This window comes from Lissotriton helveticus, chromosome 3_1, assembly GCF_964261635.1.
Source record: "Lissotriton helveticus chromosome 3_1, aLisHel1.1, whole genome shotgun sequence".
NCBI classification, from domain to species: domain Eukaryota; kingdom Metazoa; phylum Chordata; class Amphibia; order Caudata; family Salamandridae; genus Lissotriton; species Lissotriton helveticus.
The window spans coordinates 1,099,488,208-1,099,506,535 of NC_136061.1; the positions used below are offsets into that span (position 1 = coordinate 1,099,488,208).

Consider the following 18,328-nt stretch of genomic DNA (forward strand, 5'->3'; position numbering starts at 1 on the left):
GAAAATTGTGTTCAATGGCGAGCAGGAGCCCTTGGCTAACCAGGGGGTTGCGGAGGAACCAGGGGGTGATGGGCGCGATCGTACCCACCCGTTTGTCTCCCGGGACCAATCGAGCTCATACCGGGGAGTGGTCAGAAATACCCCACGCCAAATGTCGAATCTCGTGAATGTGCGTTGTTTGAGACGCTGGGGTTAGGAGGTAGTCAATGCAAGAAAAGTTGTGATGACCCCCGAGAAATAAGTATGTTGGATGCTACTGGGATGAAGTGCCCTCCACACATCTGAGAGACCGAGGGCCTCCAGGAAGTCCAGGAGCCAGCGGAAAGAGGGGCCCATGTCATGAGGGGGGGTGACGGTCAAGGGAGCCAGAGGCAATCGCATTGAAATCCCCTCCCACTAGTAAAAGACCCTCAGGAAGTGAGAGCAGCTGGGTTCCCAGATCAGTGAAGGTTTAGTTTTGCAATCCGGGTGGGAGATAAACCGACATTAAGGTAAGTGTGTTGCCCTCCCACTGCCCTGTAACTGTGGTGTCCCTGCCCCATTCATCAGCGTGTGTTGACTGCATAGAGAAGGTAAATGAGTTTTTAATCAGGATATCCACCCCCCTGGACCCTGAAGTGAAACGAGAGTGGGCTACCAGCCTATATCCCAAACTATTTAGCGCTTTACATCTATTACCAACGAGGGGTGTCTCCTGGAGGAAGACCAACTCCTGGGAATGGCGCTTGAGGTACTGGAGGACTAAGGTGCGCTTCACCTTATCACCAAGCCCATTAACATTCCAGCTAAATATTGTAAAACTTTAATCCCACTGCATATCCATAAAACCTGTCAAGTGTTATCTTGCCTTTGAACGCCCTCATATTTGGTGCTGCTGATTGACCTTTAACAAACGAAACCCCCCACCCCAACTCCAATCACCCCCCTCCCTGCTCCCCTGCACTCTGAGTCTAAAACTACCCATGAGATCAACTTTGCAGATTACCTTTTGCCCAACCTGAAGACTAAAAGTAGCTAAATGTGGGGAAATGTGCTCCATCCCACCTCTCAACCACCATTCTCAAAACAAACTAGAGTTATTCCCCGTGCGGGACAGTCGCCCTTGTCTCTGAGGTCAGAAAGACATGATATGCCTCGGTCAGCCGATGTACCTCCAGGCAGTCAGCGCCTTCCACATGTCTCTCTCGGTTCAGCACTGGGCACAGGGCAAAGCTGGTACACAAGTTCATCCGGTCAGGCCTTCCTCATGGTCAAGGTTCCATATCAGTTTACGTTCAGTGGGCATTATGTTTCTTCACATCTCTCCATCCCTCCAGCCAATCCGCCACATCCTAGGAGCGATCGAAAAACCAGGTCTTTCTGTATGCTTCAACCCGCAACTGAGCCGGGAAGAGCATGGCATACTTCAGGCCTTTATCTATGAGTCTTTTTTTAATAGCAAGGAAGGATCGCCTCTGTTTCTGCATGTCCTGAGTAAAGCTTGGGAAGAAAGAGATAATTGTGTTTTCGTTTTTAAGTAGTGGTGCCACCCTAGCGCTATGTGGGATTATATACCGGTCACGAAAATTAAGCAACCTGGCTAGTAATGGACGGAGGGGGGCCCGGATCTCAGACGCTCCCCAGGGACCCTATGGGCCCGCTGCACCACAAAGAACTTTGACAGTCCCTTGGGGCGTAAATGATTAAGTATGAAGTCCTCGACAAATAGGTCAGGCGTCTGCCCCTCTACTTTCTCAGCACTCCAATAATCTGTACGTTGTTACGCCTGGTGCGTCCCTCATAATCATCTAGCTTGTCCTCTGCATATTTCGTGAAGGTTTTCAGGTCTTGGATTTCAGCTTGGAGCTGTGAGACATCTTCAACCAGGCTAGTCGAGGTCACTTGAAGTTGTTGGACCTTCTCACTCATTTTGGTAAGGTCTGCCCTGATGAGAGTAATTTCCACCGTGATCACATCTGTTCTCTGTTCCATAGACGCTCTCACTCCGGCTATCGCCTCCATCACATCCTTCAAGGTGAGCTTTGGTGGGGCCGCTCGCTGATCCCCCAGTCGGTACCTCCCGAGAGAGGGGTTTGGGAACATCCACCTTTGGGAAGGCGTATTTGTCCAACCTGCTCTGTTGCGTCTCTTTGGTGCCTTTTCCACTCATTCTGTCTCCGAGTCCGGCACTCCTTGCCCCCTTATCTGTTCCCGGGTCTCACTGGTCGAGTCCTAGGCTCTCGTGGCCTCGGGTGGCACCTGATCACCCGTCACTCCCAGGGCGGCAGACCGAAGAAGATGTGGCACACCGTCTCTCGCCTCTATACTGCGGCAGGCCCGGCGGCCACAAGGAGCTAATGTCTGCACCACCGCAGTCTTTTGACCAATGAGGGGATGTCAACCCCACTCCCAGCCCACAGCATTGGTAGCGTGAAGTCTTGCAGCGGGGTCTCAGGTCATGCGGGCATGATTCGCCTTTGTGAGGGGCACATAGACACCAGGCCCAACCCTCACCACATCAGCCACTCGGATTCTACACCCATAAGGACGCCACTCAGTCATGGGAAGTCGGGCACCCCACCGGGCCAGATCTTTTTCACTCACCGTGGGCCAGTGGGGCGCCGCCAAGGGCAGCAGCCTGTATATGGTCTGCGTCCTCCGCCACTCCAGGAGAGCTGTTCGCACTCCAAAGGTATGCACTCACCGCCTCTAGCAGTACTTCAGGGTTGGTGGACTCTCTGCACCGTCAGACCCTGGGGCGGCACCCCTCCGTCCAGCCAGGGGCTGCCGGAGCCGTTGGTCGGGCGGGGCAGGCTGCGCTGCCATTCTGGGATGGTCGAGGCCCCCAACTGCTGTATTCAGGTACGGGGGGCCGCTGTTCCAAGGGCCCCCAGGATCTCTGCAGGGGAAGGCACCGCCGCCTCAGTCCCCAACGTTGCGGAATGTGCTAGCCGCATGCACACCCGCCCTCCTCGGGCTCCGCTGGCACTATAGGACCCGGTCTGTCACTCCAGGGAGGCTGCAGAATACCGGAGCCTTCCACTCTCTCTGAGTTGTCTCGGCAGATTCAGCAATTGGCTTGGCCGAGTCCGGTATGCATCGGGCAGCAGTCCCCGGGTTCAGAGGTTGGGTATGTGTGGCAGAAGATGTGGTTTGGGGCCAGGTGAGACGGCGCTAGTCCTTTACGCGGCCATCTCACTTCAGCGTGAAGCCACGCCCCAATGATCTCAGTCTTGCATTGATTCATTGTTCGGTACCAAGGACTATTCAGGTATCTATAGCTTGAAGGTGTGCATAAAGCATAGTGCAAAATAGCATGGGGCCCAAAGATTTACTTACGAACAGATATAAACATGAATATCTGATACACAATGGTAGCCATGTTGATCCATAAAGCAATATCACTAAACTCAAATACTATGAATGGATCAAGGTTTACTCTGAGAACCCAAAATGAGATTTGTCTCCTTGCTGAATCAGCTTTCCCATTTTCAGCATTCCTTGATAGTTGTACATGCAACACATAACTAAAGCACATTACGAATGGCATCACATTCCTTTTAAGGGCTAGTGCTGGAATTACAAACATACTCGTCCTGACAATTCACAATGCAAAATTTGTCAAGATTGGACTTCCTTATTTTTCTAGGAGGGAAATTAGAATGAAAGAATATTTACAAATTTGTAAGCTTCAATACACATTTCTCAATTCCATTATTTTGAATCCGACTATATGAGATACACCAAGGTCTCACAACGTGGGGATTCCAGGCCTTTTCTGTTGCAGATGGTCAACTGCCTACTACTGTACAAATGTTTCTGTATGCTAGCAATTCACATAACACATTGAGAGTTTTCTAAACATGTATATATATATGTGGCAACTGGGCACAAGTAATCAGAGACACAGAGGGGTCGTTGACTCCAAAAATAGCAATTTACAACAGCCTCAGACAGGGCTGTGTGTTAGCCCCCTTGCTCTTTGGTATATTTTTGGCTGATTTACCGGCAACCCTAGAGGTTGAAAGAAGTGCAAGCCCGAGAATGGATGGAAAGAAAATTTCCTGCTTGTTGTACGCAGATGATGTGATGATTTTAGACAGACCCAAATTGGCCTTCAAAGGAAATTAAATGTTTTTAGAGAATACTATAATGCAAAATTTTTAACTGTAAATATGGAAAAAAAACTAACATTTTAGGTTTCGGAAAAAAATAGATTCGTTTTAACTGGTTGTTAGGAGATTCTGAAATTGGAAATTGTGAATGAATACCGTTATCTGGGGGGGTGATTCGACAGGACGTTAAGCTCAGAAAGCGAAAGCCTTAACATCGATCTGTGGACTGAAGAAATTAAATCGAGATTATGGAGATATGTCACACAGACTATTGTTGAAGGCCTTTAGCGCAATAATTCCCCCGCAAATACTATATGGAGCAGAGGTCGTTTACCTTAGTGGTAAACAAGTTTGGAATTCAGAGGAAGGAAAGTGTCTGAAAACATTGTTGACATTACCACCCTCATCGATGATACAAGCAATAAGAACCGAGATAGGGACAACCACTTGGAGTATACAGGCACAAATGATTTTATTTAGATTTTGGAAACGTCTGGATATAGAGACAGGCCAGAAGGTGTCACAATGGTGTAGGAAAGAGATCCTATTAAGTAGCCTAAAATGGGCTAAAGAGATAAGGAAGAAAATATCACAGGCTTGTGAAAACATAAAGGTGAAAATCTCTCATGATTCCCTGCAGGTAGAAGTCTCTATGAGTGAGCTCACGAAACACGGATAAGAAGTCTCAAGAAGAGCAGATATGGTATATCTAGAGAAGAAAAAATCGGTGCAACAAATGAGGGATTCATGCCGAAAAGAAAATTGGTTCCCTTATCTGGATATCTTACCTAATTACTGGTATAGACAGGATAACTTAAGACTGAGAATAGGTATAAACCCCTGGCTAGTAAATGAAGAATTAAAAAGAAAAATATTACACTGTGATGGTTACCGTAAATGTAATCTGTAAATGTGGGCACTAAAGGAGATATATTGCAAATTTTGCTAGACTGTATACCACTATTAGAGCAGCGTAAATGTTATCTCTGCCTGATATTTTTTAAATATGATATAAGGCAACAGATTAGGCAGCAGAACTACTTACAGAAATGCCAAATCTTGACATAGCGATTGCAGTGGGGAACTATATGAAAGAAATCAAAGTTTCCTTAGAAAGAATTAGTCGAAATGTGTAATGATTTTAAACAATCTTAACTTTTGTACTAGGTTATCACATTTTTAAAAAATGAGGACTGTATTTGAAAGAATATTTTATATTGTATAATTTTATAAAGCGTCGAATTATGCACCACTCATTGAAAACTTACCAACTTTACTAACATTGAGAATGTACAAACTGTGATGTTTTAATCTGTTCAAATTGGTTTTATATCTGTTTAAAGACCAAGGTCTAAATGGACATTGCTTTGACAGTGACAGTGGCAATCTTCCCAGCTGTCCGTGACCCAGAGGGGTGTTGCTTGGGTGATCTTGTTGTGCCAACCTAACTTTTTTTGCACTATATTCCATACCTAGTGTGTGGTTTGTGGGGCCCATTCGGGTCTGGGTTTTGTTATGTAGCGCCTGGATTGGCCCCTCCTCACCCAGCTGTAATCGGTCGAGGATGTAGGCTGGGTCCATGTGGGGGACATGAATCCAGTGGTTAATCACTATCAGTTGGGAGGCCCAATAAAATGTTTGTATGTTCGAAAGTGCGATGCCCCACCATACCAGGTGCAATATAGTTTTGTCATTGCTATGGGAGCTGGTTTATTGTCCCAGAGGAGTTTAGTGACTTCTGCCTCAATGGCACGGAAGTAGGATTGTGGAACCAAGAAAGGTGCATTTTGAAGGGCATAGAGAAACCCTGGGAGAGCTATCATTTTGAAAAGCGCAGCCTTTCCCAGGAGTGACAATTGGCAGCGGCTGCCAGTGCTTGGTATCTCTTTGCAACCATTTCAAAGGGGCTTGAAGATTCAAAGTCATAAATTTTTCCGGGTCATGGGTGATGTTAATCCCTAAATATTTGAAACTGTCCTCGACAATTGTTACATCGCAGCCAGCCGGGAGAGTTGGTGGGGGACCTTTAAAACCAGAGAGCATTGACTTCCATATGAGGCGCAGATATCTAACAGGCAGGACAGGGAGCGTCTACGAGAGTCCATATATAGGAGGATATCGTCTGCATACAAGGATATTCGATCCTCACATCCCTCAGTCCATCGAAGCCATCGGATGACCGGGTCCTTTCGCACCCAGGCCGCCAGAGGCTCCAGCACCAGGACGAAAAGGAGCGGCAACAGCGAGCAGCCCTGTCTCGGGCCTCTGTGCAATGGAAACTCTCCGGACCTATGCCCATTGGCCACTACGTGGGCCAGGGGAGCAGTGTATAGTAACCTAACCCAGGAGCAGAATTTTGGTCTGAACCCCAATTTCACGAGCACAGCGAAGAGAAAGGGCCACTCGACTGTGTCGAAGGCCATGCGCATGTCTAAGGACATCACAACGGCTTCTTCTTGAATGGTATACTTCCGGCCCAGCACGTCATGGAGGCGTCTCAAATTTAAGGTTGTATTCCTCCCAGGCATAAACCCGGATTGATGTGGATGTATCAGCATTGCTAGGTGCGGCATGAGTCTATTGGCTAGAGTTTTGGCCAGTATCTTGGCCTCAGCGTTGATCAGAGATATGAGTCTGTAGGAGGAACACTCCTGTGGGGTTTGCAGGGTTTGTGAATGGCCACTATTGTTGCCGTTCTTTGGTCTCGGGGTAGCTACGAGATACGGTGTGAGTGTTGTTGCATTACGTTTGTACCACTCTAAGGGAATACCGTTTGGGCCCAATGCCTTTCCTGACTGAAGTTTACCGATTGCTGTTGCAATTTCTTCCATGGAGAGTACTGCCTCTAATAATTGAGACTCGTCTCTGCGAGTCTGGGAAGTTTGATATCACGGAGGAACTTCTCTGCATCCTGTTGTGTTTTTGTTAGTGCTGATGTGTAAACCCGTTCGTAGTAATGTGCTAAGAGGTCTACTATGCATAGGGTATTCCGTATGGTGTCACCCGTGGAAAGGTGGAGTTCTGTGAGCCACCTATCTGCTTTTTCCCCCTTATCAAGCCAGGCCAATAGCCTGCCGGCCTTTTCACCGCTTTCATATATGGTGTGCTGGGTATTGGAGAGTCTTGTTTTTGCTGCTTCCCATGGATTTTCTTTATACTCCTGCTTTGTAAGATGCAATAAGTGAGTGTTCATATCGGAGGGGTCCTGACTGTGGGCTCTCTCTAGGTCATCTACCTCATGTTCAAGTGTCACTACTGTCTTGACTTTCCCTCTTTTATGATGGGTTATGAGCGAGCTTGCGCACTAAGCACTGTCTTGTATGCCTTCCAGAGGATGAGTGGAGAAGAGACAGAAGGTGCATTTTCACTAAAATAGTATTTGGTAGTGTTAGTCAGTCCTTTCCAGATCGCCGGGTTCCGAAGGTATCCGGGGTATATATGGAATATTCGGCTCTGCGCTGTGGAATGCCAGGTGTATAGAGCACTTAACCGGGGAGTGATCAGAGATGCCTCTTGGTAAATGGGCTACAGTTAAAAAGTTCCCAAGTTCGGCTGCCGGCATCAGTATGTGGTCTATTCTGGAAAGGCTGTTGTGTGCACCCGAGTGATATGTATACTGTTGTGTCCGTGGAAAGCGGGAGCGCCAGATGCCTACCAGGCCTATGGTGTCTGGGAAATCCATTAGGATAGAGTGTGTCCGGTGGTGTTGTCGAGGAGATGTGCGGTTTCGCGTGTCACCTAGTGTGACGTTGAATTCGCCCTTCTATTATTAAGTTGCATTGTAGGAGCCGAAGTAGGAATTTGCTGAGCGCCTGAAATGCTAAAGAGTGGAGAGCGGGGGGATGTAGACGGTCACTATGTTGACCATACGTCCTTCCCACTGACACAACAGCATTGCAAAATGGCCCTGGTAATCTCTGTGTATGTGTGTTTGATGGCAATCGGGTATTGTTTTTTAAGAATGATTCTCACTCCCCTTGAACCAGATGTAAACTCTGAGTGCACCCACCTGTCTAGTGCCTTGAAAGCTGTCCCCATTAAGTGGGTCTCCTGTAGTAGAGTTGTTGCTGGTGCCTTACGCTTTAAGTACCGTAGGACAAGTCTTTGCTTGAGCTTATCTTGACGACCATTAACATTCCAGGAAATAATAGGTAGGTGCTGTGTGTGAGGTGTCACACATGTTGCGGAATTAGGGGATGTCAACATGGAGAATGTGTGAAACCTGCTCTATACGATCTGATCTAGTTTGTTTTATAGTGGTGCACGAATAGCATGAATGGACCTACGATGTGGCATATAACATACGAAAACAAATGAACCCAATTAATCAGAACTTCCCCAAGAAACCCTCATATCAACCCCCCTCCCTGCCTCCCTGCAAGACGGTTTTAAAACTACCCGCCACCCCAACTTTGCAGAATGCCTATTTCCCATTACCCGGTACCTTCGTAGGGGAAGAGAGTTCCCAGACTGTCCCCTCGGGGACCTTCTTGTAGGCAGAGTTGCCCTCCTAGCTTTATTTAAATGAATATGATGAGATGTTGGAAACCCCTTGTCTGCACAAGTCCCTCAGGGGACCGCAAGCGATCGACCCTGGATAGGTCCTTGCCTCACCGGGTCAATGGAGGGGCTTGCAGCCCCTTCCTTGTATGTGTCCGGATCCCAGCCTCGTGTGTCTTCACTTGGCGCCGCCATCCGGATTATGGAACTCGTCCCAGTGCGTTAGTATCACATTCAAAGGGTGTCAAGTTTGTCTCTTTAATTCTCTTTGGGCTGAGTCCCTAACTCTGGCGAGCTAGCCATCTGGTCCATGGATTGTGATCTTTTTGTGTCACAAGCGGCATTTCGTCCGGGCTTAAGGCGGTGTTGGACCTGTCGCCGTCCCTCCAGCCAATCCAGTGCTTACTCCAGGGTGGTGAAGAACCATGTCTTCCCGTCCGCCTCCACTCTTAGTTTAGCAGGGAACAACATAGAGTACTTGAGTTCACGGTTCCTGAGTTCCTGCTTCAAGGCGCTGTTTGGCCACTGTCGCTGTGTAGTCTGGGAAGAAAGAGTACAAACTTTGCTGATAGCGGATCGGGGGGCCGCTCTTGCCCTCTGGAGGATGAGGTCCAGATCGCAAAAGTTACAAATGCATGCTAGGATGGGCTGTGGGGGCACTCTCAGCCTGGGTCAGCCCCCGTGGACACGCTGGGCCCGCTCGACCGAAAAGTAATTGGAGAGTCCCCTGGGTTGCAGGTGGTTCTTTATCAGGTCCTCCACAAAGTAGTCCATTGCAGGGCCCCCTGTTCTCTCCTGCACTCCCATGATACCAACGTCATTGCGACGGGAGCGACCTTCGTAGTCATCGAGCATCGCTGCCATGGTTCTGTTGTCTGTTTCTAGTTGTTTTATTTGTTTCTTCAGGATGGCTGTGTCTGTATTTAAGGTGGTTGTTCTCATTTCCACCTCCATCACCCGGGAGCTGAGGTTTCTGAAGTCAGCATGGATAAGTGAGAGTTCAGTGGTCACGGTACCTATGAGGGACTCCAGAGAAGTGTGTACATTATTGAGGGTGGTCATAATGACCTGTAGCGTGATCTCTTTCCCTGGTGCAGGCTCTTTAGTTGCTTCCGCGTCAGCCTCGGCATGGTTGTGGGTGTCTTTGTCCGCTTTGGAGAAAGCATATTTCTCAAGTTTGTTTTGGTGGGTCACTCGCTGGCCTCGGCCCTCCATCTCGTACTACTCTGCAGCCACAACCAGTGGTCGCAGGCCACCTGGTGGCAGTACTCACCGCCCCCTGCCTGTGCTGCCTCGTATCTCACGCGGCCTATCGGGTTTCCTACCAACCGGTGTGTTACTACGGTTCTGTAATGGGGCCACAACGTGGGCTGTGAACTGAGCCAGTCACAGAGTTTGTAGAGCTGCGCCCCCTCAGGTGAACTGAAGTCCTCGCACACAGGAGCCCCAAAGCAGGTCTGTCCGTAGACCATGATAGGATGGGACCACCCTGGCCTCAAAATGGTTGGGTGCACGGGCCCTCGCAGACGCGTAGCTCCAGTGTCTGCTCGCATTGCCGTTTAGCAGTCCTGGTTGTGTTTTGTGGCCCCCGCTACTACCTGGTGCAAGGCGGGCCCTCATGAAATCTTGGTGCTCTGGGGGCCAAGTCGCGTTGGCCAATTGTGCGGGCGGCCTCTACAGCGTGCAGGACGGCCCTCGGTGGGTTACTGTGTGCAGGCCATAGGTGCCCCGAGGTGTCCAATGTTCCTGGTGCTGCAGGAAGCCCCTCCGCCGGTACGCTGCCTCCGAGCATGGGCACCTGCCTCGGCGTGGACGTTAATGTGGGCTTGTTTTCACAGGCTTCTGGTGCACGAGGCCGGCGGCCCCCGTGTTCTACTCCTCCGGGGTCTCGTCACTCAGCCAGAGTTGTAGGTGAAAGCTCTGGGGGTGTTGAGTGGATGCCATACACTTTTGCTAACCTCGCTGACGTTAAGCAGCTGTGGCAACAGACTCTGTGAGTGTGGACACGCACACATTCTCAAAAGAGGGGGTTGTAGGTATACCCAGGAAGGGCAACAGCCCGGTAAAACTTTATATAAAAATCGTAGCAGTGTGGCGAGAACTGACCCTTGCCCTGTAGAAATTGCCATAAATTCACCTCTGGCAATGAAACATGTTGGCCCTCTATAACAAAACAGATAGTTGGCAACAGTGTGTCTTGGTTTTAATGTGAGCAGACCCACAGCACATAATAAAATAGGTTAGCCAGTGGATGTCTAGCTCATTTTTATCTACCGAATAGCAGTATTCATGTTCAGTTCCCGTTATTCCTTAATTGGGTTGATACAGTCGGGCCTACAGATTAGGTATCTGATTGCCGGCCTCACGATACACCACACTGAGCACATTGACGTTTGACTTTTATCTTACTTTATCACACTTTTTTTGTTATGGTTTGGCAGTTGCTGATGATAACCTCAGTGGGCGGGTGAGAACCTGCACACTCCCATGGTGTTACTCCCATGAGGCACTGATAACCTTTTACCACTTTTTCTTATCTGTTGACGCTTCACACCACTTGGTGGGATTGACTGGGGGAGAGTGAGTACACGTTTTTATAAAGGCGAACATGGATTCCCCACAACAGATTGTATAATTGTAGCTGCTGTTGACTCACACAAGTTTGTGTGACCAATGATGGTGAAGGGAATTCCTATTATCATGTTCAGCTAAAGGATCAGGTCCATTTTGTGTTGTGATACTGTGAGTGGGGGGGGCGACCTGATAAATATCCCTCTTAAGCTCCTTTTTGTACATGAAAGCTCTGGGGCCCCAGGGGGAGGGCTGCTATGCCGGGGGAGTAGCTCAGGGCACACTCTGCCACAGCACCCACTTTAGTCCCCGGTCACAGCATGCCTCAAGGCCGCGACTCGCACACCACAGCAGAGTCACGCAGAAACAGCAGCGGCGAACAAGGCGTTCAGCCCGATGGGTGCCTGAGGAGCTCCAACGTTCTCGCTGGTGGTTGTAGCTGTGTTAGGGTGCAGAAAAACTTGTCGGATTTACGTTTAGGCCACCGGAGGTCCAGAGCTCTACGAGGCAGCGGCCATTTTCATCGGCTGCCGGCCACACCCCCATATGTCATACTTTTTAAGGTGCAAAATGACTCAAAGCTGAGACAATCTAAGTGTTATCCATTAATATGTGCAGTATATGTATTTGGCTTTGTGAGTTCTACCATGTCGTGGGACACAAAGGTGTCTCCAGATGTCCTGTTTGGACAGTTCCATTGTAAGATAGTATGGGACATTTATATTTCATGTATCTAGCCAAATGGCAGTCGCACATTGCACAGTATCAATGTACATTGTCCACATTTCATCAGTGACACAATATTGTCATTCCACTGTAGTGCTACAACAATACTTGGCAGTAGGTCTGGTGAAATGGAAAGCCCCTAGATAACCACACATCCACAGACCTTGGTTTCTATGCCTTGCCCAGCCTGTGACCCCGGATGGAGCCATAATGCAGATTGCAGTTCTATGTGTAAGACGCATTACAAGGCAATATTGTGCAACACACAATAGCCTAGGATGTTCTATGATCCGACAAGGCAGTGAGTGTGCTCTATTATACTTCAATTAAGGTACAGTGGTGGGCCAACTGAAGTGGGTGAAGGGATGGTGAGAGACACCAAAAGCATGTTCTCGTACAACACAGATTTGGGTTAAAAGGTGGTTACTACTAGCCACCTACTCCAACCGCTTCATATTAATGCCACATACATATTCAAGGAGTTAATTAGGGGATCTATTAGTAAAGAGGGATGTGAGGTGTTGCATTCACCATATTTCCATGCCCAGTTGAAAATACAGTCTCATTGTGGGGTTGTACTACTTTCCTAACTGCCACATGTCAACATAATTCTTCCCAGCAATCTGGCATTCAGTCATCGACAGGCAGATGATATAACTGGATATCAATGCAAATCAATCTATCATATGTTGAACAGGAAAGGCAGCAGACACATGAGTGAAGCATCACCTGGAGTAGCTGACAGCATCCACACTGATGAAATGCCATTAGTTTCTATTGAGATTATGATGTGCTCTGTGCCATTGTGTCTAGAGTGCCTCATGTGTGCAAATATTGGTACCCTGCACTTAGGGGTAAATGAGTGACAGTAAAGAAGCAATATGCTACTCTTGCCTCTCCTGCAGTGACCGAGGCAGTGTGATGTACTGCTGCACTGCACATGTGTAAGATGTCAAAAACGAATGCAAGCACCTGAATTGTGTATCATATGCGATACCAGTATTGGCCCCTCTGGTCCCCTCAAATGACCCAATGGCTAGAAAGTGATACAGAGCCACTAGTGCAACATAGCTTGGGATTTCATGGGTTGTGGCTGTTAGTAAAATGAGCTCCTTCTCCCATTCTTTAACAATGTCCTGAACACAACAAGAGGGTTATGGTATTTCACCACCTCTTCCTTGGACAGTCCAAAGAGAGTGATCATCTGCTTATATATCCTCTATTACTCTTGGGTAATTGCTTCTCAGGATAAGGACCAGTGCAACAAACACATTCTCCAACACTTTGGGAAAAGTGGTTTGTCTATGGTCTACTTTCCTGTGAGACCCAGCTGTGAATAGCTTATTCTTGGTCTGATGAGGCAGCGCTGGTGATGGTGTGGAGCAGGTTTAGTTAATGTGATATGACTTCTGTATAATGTTACTGCATTTGTTTATTAATATTTTTCCTGATATTTTGTTCCTTGTGTGTGCACTGTACCAACAGAGAGAGAGAAAGAGAGAGAGAGTATGTGTGTGTATGTAATCCATATTTCCATTTACCTTTTAATTTCGTTTTTTCCTTTGTCCTGGTGTTATTCTCTTTCTTCATTGATTTCTGTGATTCCATTGAAGTTCCTCTGTGTGACCTGTTGTGTTGTGAGACCTACTTCATAGTTGAGCTGAGATAATGTAGATGATTTTGCACCTGGTTGCTCTGTAGTTAAGTAAATATTGCAGCAATGTTTGTGAACTGAGCCTGAGTTACACTTTTCCAGGTGTGCCATACCATTTTCAGGGCCCTCCATGTATATTCCCCATTTTTAACTGCCTGGCCACTTCTACTTATACACTGTAGTATTATATTAATAAACATTTGGAGCAGATTAATCCAAACACAAAGACAGTCGAGTCCTGTGGATATATTACAAAGAAATATGTGAATTGTCATTGGTGAATCCATACTTATGGTTCCAAATGGCTTTGTGATCCAACTCAACATGCCCTTTTTTATGTGTGTTTCATTTGTGAGCACCTGTATCTAAAATAATGTGTTGGTATGTAACATTTCCTGCACTTAGTTTACATAATTTGGAAAGAAGAAAAATGTCTGATTGTGTTGTTTATTAATCGGTCAATTTGTTCTGTCATATATTTTCTATTGTCAATGTTTTTTAATCAAGCTATATGTCTTTGGGAAACTGTTTTGAGAATGATTGTTAGGAGTATTTGTTGTAGTGTAAAGTAATTTTTTCATTTCTGTACTCCTTATTATACATGTATGTCTTTTTAGCTTTCAAAAGGCAGGATCAACTGGTGGATTGGATTATTGGCTGAAAACCCTGGGGATCAATTCCGGTGAGTTATGAAAAATATGTTTTTGTGGATTACTAGACCTTTTGCAGCTAATTACTACTAAAGGGAGTTTTTGCTTGACTGCTTATATGTATTTGTTCATTATACTGGTTAACTAGTGAAAACTTAATTTTGTACCTCTTCGTTGTTTTAGAAAAAATACCATATGAGTTACCAACAATTTGTTGGGTGGCGTGCAGAAACTTGATTACTCTTGTGAGCACAAATAGGATATCATGATCAGAACTCATGGAAAGTGGAAGAATAGCACACACATTGTTCATAATTTGTATATCTTCTGTGGTAATAAAATACATTGGCACACCAAAAAATGTAATGCTTAATTACTTGTGATACCTGGCACAATAGTTGTGGCAAAGTGTTGAATGGATAATAAGGCTTAATGAGTTTGGATATTTATGTGTCACTATGATTTATTTATTTATTCATTTGTAGTTTTATATATTTCCAACCAGACCCAGTTAGGCAGCAGCGCACCTTAAAGAAGTAGAAGTAAACATTAATATTAAGGTTTAGCTAACCTAGTTAGCCATTGCCTGGCCTTAAGATGGCTGCCATGTGACATTATTACCTCAAGGGGATCACCATTTCAGGCACTTATCATGCCTGATCGCCGGACTCTGCACAGAGAGGGCCCGGAGATCTTTATATCCACATTCAAACCCACACGTCTTAAATCCAACTCAAGCTTGGAGTCTCATACCGCCCCGTATCCATTTCTGACCCGGGAAACAAAGGCCTTCCACTGACCTGAAAATGGCGAGTCCAGTTGGCTCCATATCGGGCGGCCACTACGGGACCCGGACACTGCTGCTGTAACTGCCTAGGATTGGTGTGATCATGATCATGGCGCCGGTGCAGGGGCCCAAGGCCCTGAAGCTGCTGCAAGACTCAAGAGCGGCCTTACTTTACCCACAATCTCCCTAAATAATGTCTTCTGGCCTCCACATCTTAAGGACTTCCCCCCTGGGACCCATTTCAAAAAATTTCAGATAAGAATCGTAATAAGGGCCCCATAGATAGTAGGGCAGCTGACCTAGCAACTTTGGGCGATGCCCGGTGGAGCTACTTATGTAGCTATCGAGGAGATGGGCTGGGGATTACCCCCTCGGCCGTCAACTACCCAGCCGGACATTGGGCAGACTTTACTTCTTCTCTGCCGTGTCTCCTTCCTCTCCCGCCTTCTGACGAATCAGCCGGCTTGTTTGACTTTCACTTTTGTCTTTTTGATTCTCCTGAATTACTTTCCCCCTTGCCGGTCTTTCCTGACCTGATCTTCATTCCAACACCATTTTACTCTTCCCCTCTTCCTTCTATACCCCATAGGATGTGTGTATATGTTAAGCTATGCTCTAATAACTCACTTTTTTTGTTTCTTTATGTTATGCTAGGCTCCTGTAACTGACGTAACTTTGTAACTCGCTAATCCCCATGTAAAGCACTCTGATACCTCCGGATCTTGACAGCACTACATAAAACTCTGCACATAAATTAAATAAATATTTAAAACATATTCAGAATTTGATTTACTGAAGAGGATTACAAATAATTCAACAGTATACATACAAAAATAATATAAATACAATGATTTCAACCTCATCTTAGGACAATTAATATACTTACATTGGCTTCCTGTATGCCAACACATCATTAGGCCATGCCTATGGACAGTACATGTGCTGTCTCGAAAGAGACATGTTGTACGTCCATTGTGGGCTTCACCCCGCCCAGAGACTTTCCATTTGCTGGCTCCATCGTCGTTCTTCTATTGTTTCCCCCCATTTGTCAGTGACAGGCCTCTGTCATGTCTCTTCCGGTGTTTAACCTTCCCCAAGAACATGTACAAATTACTACTATCCATCCACTGCTCCCATTTAATGACCACTATAAGAAACTTATTTTTTCTTTGTTTCACAGCCCTCGTCAGGAGCACTTGTGTTTCCACTTGCTACGAGTGCTGTTGTAAACAGGGCTAATAATCATGTTCTTATCGCTTCACATTTTCTGAGCATTCAAAGACCAAGAACAGTATGCCTGGTCATTACCCCAACCCCCTCCCATTAAGCTGCCTGCTCTAATATGGGGGTACTCAAAGTGCAGCCCAGCAGGGTAAACAACCTTTACAACGCAACTTTTACCACACAGTGCCTTTACAACGCAACTTTTACAATGCAAACCATTACAACGCATTGCGCTGGGGGGCGCTCTAGGATAGGGAATAGGTTTAATGTACTATCCAACACCTTCCCTACTATCCACGGGGACAGGAATTGGAATAGTAAATTAAACTATTCACTATCGAGCGCCCAAAAGCACTATGCGTTGTAAAGGTATTCGTTGTAAATACCGCGTTGTAAAGGCACGCGATGTAAAAGTATGCGTTGTAACGTCATACATCCGCCCAGCAGGCCTTTCCATACTGCCACCGTGAAAAAACAACAGCAGACAACGATCTTGTACCAATTTTGCCTGTTGTAATACCTCGGGGTGCATTAGCTGGGAAAAGCATCAAAGGGGCATGTGTTGTCAATCAGTGTCTCGCCTGATTACCTGCACTCCCGCGTTCATCTGCCTGTCTGACTTCACTTGCTTACGGCATAGCAGAGGAAGAGACTTTTAAAAAGGACACACAAGTGCTGGCTTACTTATCCAGCAGTGATATCCTATCTCACCTGCCCTCAGCCTCATCACCCACGTCATTGACAGCTGTACCTCCCCACGCCCATAGACGCATAGCCTCACTCAGCTCCTCTGATGACAAGCTGCCTGCAGAAGGAGACTTTTTTAAAGAAAGGGCAGCTCAGGCACATACATGAGGATATGCAGCTGGAGTTTCTTTTTTAAAAAATAAGTCAGCTTGCAAGGCGATGGGAGGCTCCCGGGGAACAGTGAGGAAGGGGAGGGAGGCTGTAGTGAAGGAAAGTGTGGAAGCTCCAAGGGAGCAGAGACAGATGTCTTAAGGAGTCAAGTGCTTTATTTATTAGTTTTTAGAATATGCTTAACTTAAAAATTCTATATTTTTACTATTTAGTGAGGGATTAAATATATTTTCTTGGCCCATTTTAGTCATTAGCTTTTGGGGCCACCCTACATCTTTTTTCTTTTTAGTTGGCCTTTTTTCTAAAGAAGTTCAGTTTGTCTTAGGAACTGGGATCATCCTTCAACAAACAACTGCATTCAGCCTGACCCTGTTTTACCGAACCATAGTGGTTTTCACTGGCAGGTTTCTCCTGCTTTAGACAAGCTATGATGGTCATAAATAAGGTAAATACTGATTTAGCCAAAAATCCACATGAAGAATAAACATATGGTCATTTAACCCAGCAAATATCATCAAGCTAATTAAAAAATATGTTTGCTGTTGGTAGGAAGGAGTGCTGTGCTTTGGTTTAATTTTTGTGACAAAATTAAATTGTATTTTACTGCTTTATTTTCAATAGGTAAATTAATACATCCAGCAACATCGTTTTAGGTATTCATTTATTTATGTATTTAAAGACAGCTTGTTGTAAGAGATCGTTCTGCCAATTACCATACATTGGGGGTCAAACTAACACGTTTTAGTGCGGCTGTCCGCATCACTTTACTAAAATGTGTTAGTCACACATGTACAGTGCCCCTTGGCTGAGCTGAGTTATATACTTAATAATCAGGACCTTTCCAACAGCGCCCTAAAAGTGGATGCTCTGCAGGCTGCGGCCTCTGTAAATCCGCAAGTGAATACAACATGTCCTCTAAGAACAATCGGCCAGATTCATCAAGCTTAATTGCGCTCGCAAAGGGCCAGATTCTGAGAATCTGGCCCTTTGCGAGTGCAATTTTTGCATTTGGGATTCATAATCCCAAATGCAAAATTCGCTGATAAAGAATTCGCACATTTTCGATGAATTGCATTTAAGGAATCTCTATTTGAGATTCCTTAAATGCAATTCATGAACCATTTTAAAATTACGAAATCGCAATTTTGGGCCGCTATTTACCGCGAGGTCAAACCTCGTGGTAAATAGCGAAAACTTAGAAAAATGCATTTAAATGCATTTTTCTAGGTTGCATGTTACACACACACATGTCCTTTGGACATGT

At 46.2% G+C, this 18,328-nt stretch overlaps 1 protein-coding gene across 1 annotated transcript in view; it reads left to right on the plus strand.

The window, feature by feature from the left end:
- Window positions 1-18,328, plus strand: part of PLA2R1 (phospholipase A2 receptor 1) — a 974,624-nt gene that overhangs the window by 804,951 nt on the left and 151,345 nt on the right. The window contains exon 18 of the mRNA XM_078681678.1: window positions 14,163-14,227. Coding sequence (XP_078537804.1) covers window positions 14,163-14,227 — 65 coding nt within the window. The remainder of the gene's footprint in view (window positions 1-14,162; window positions 14,228-18,328) is intronic.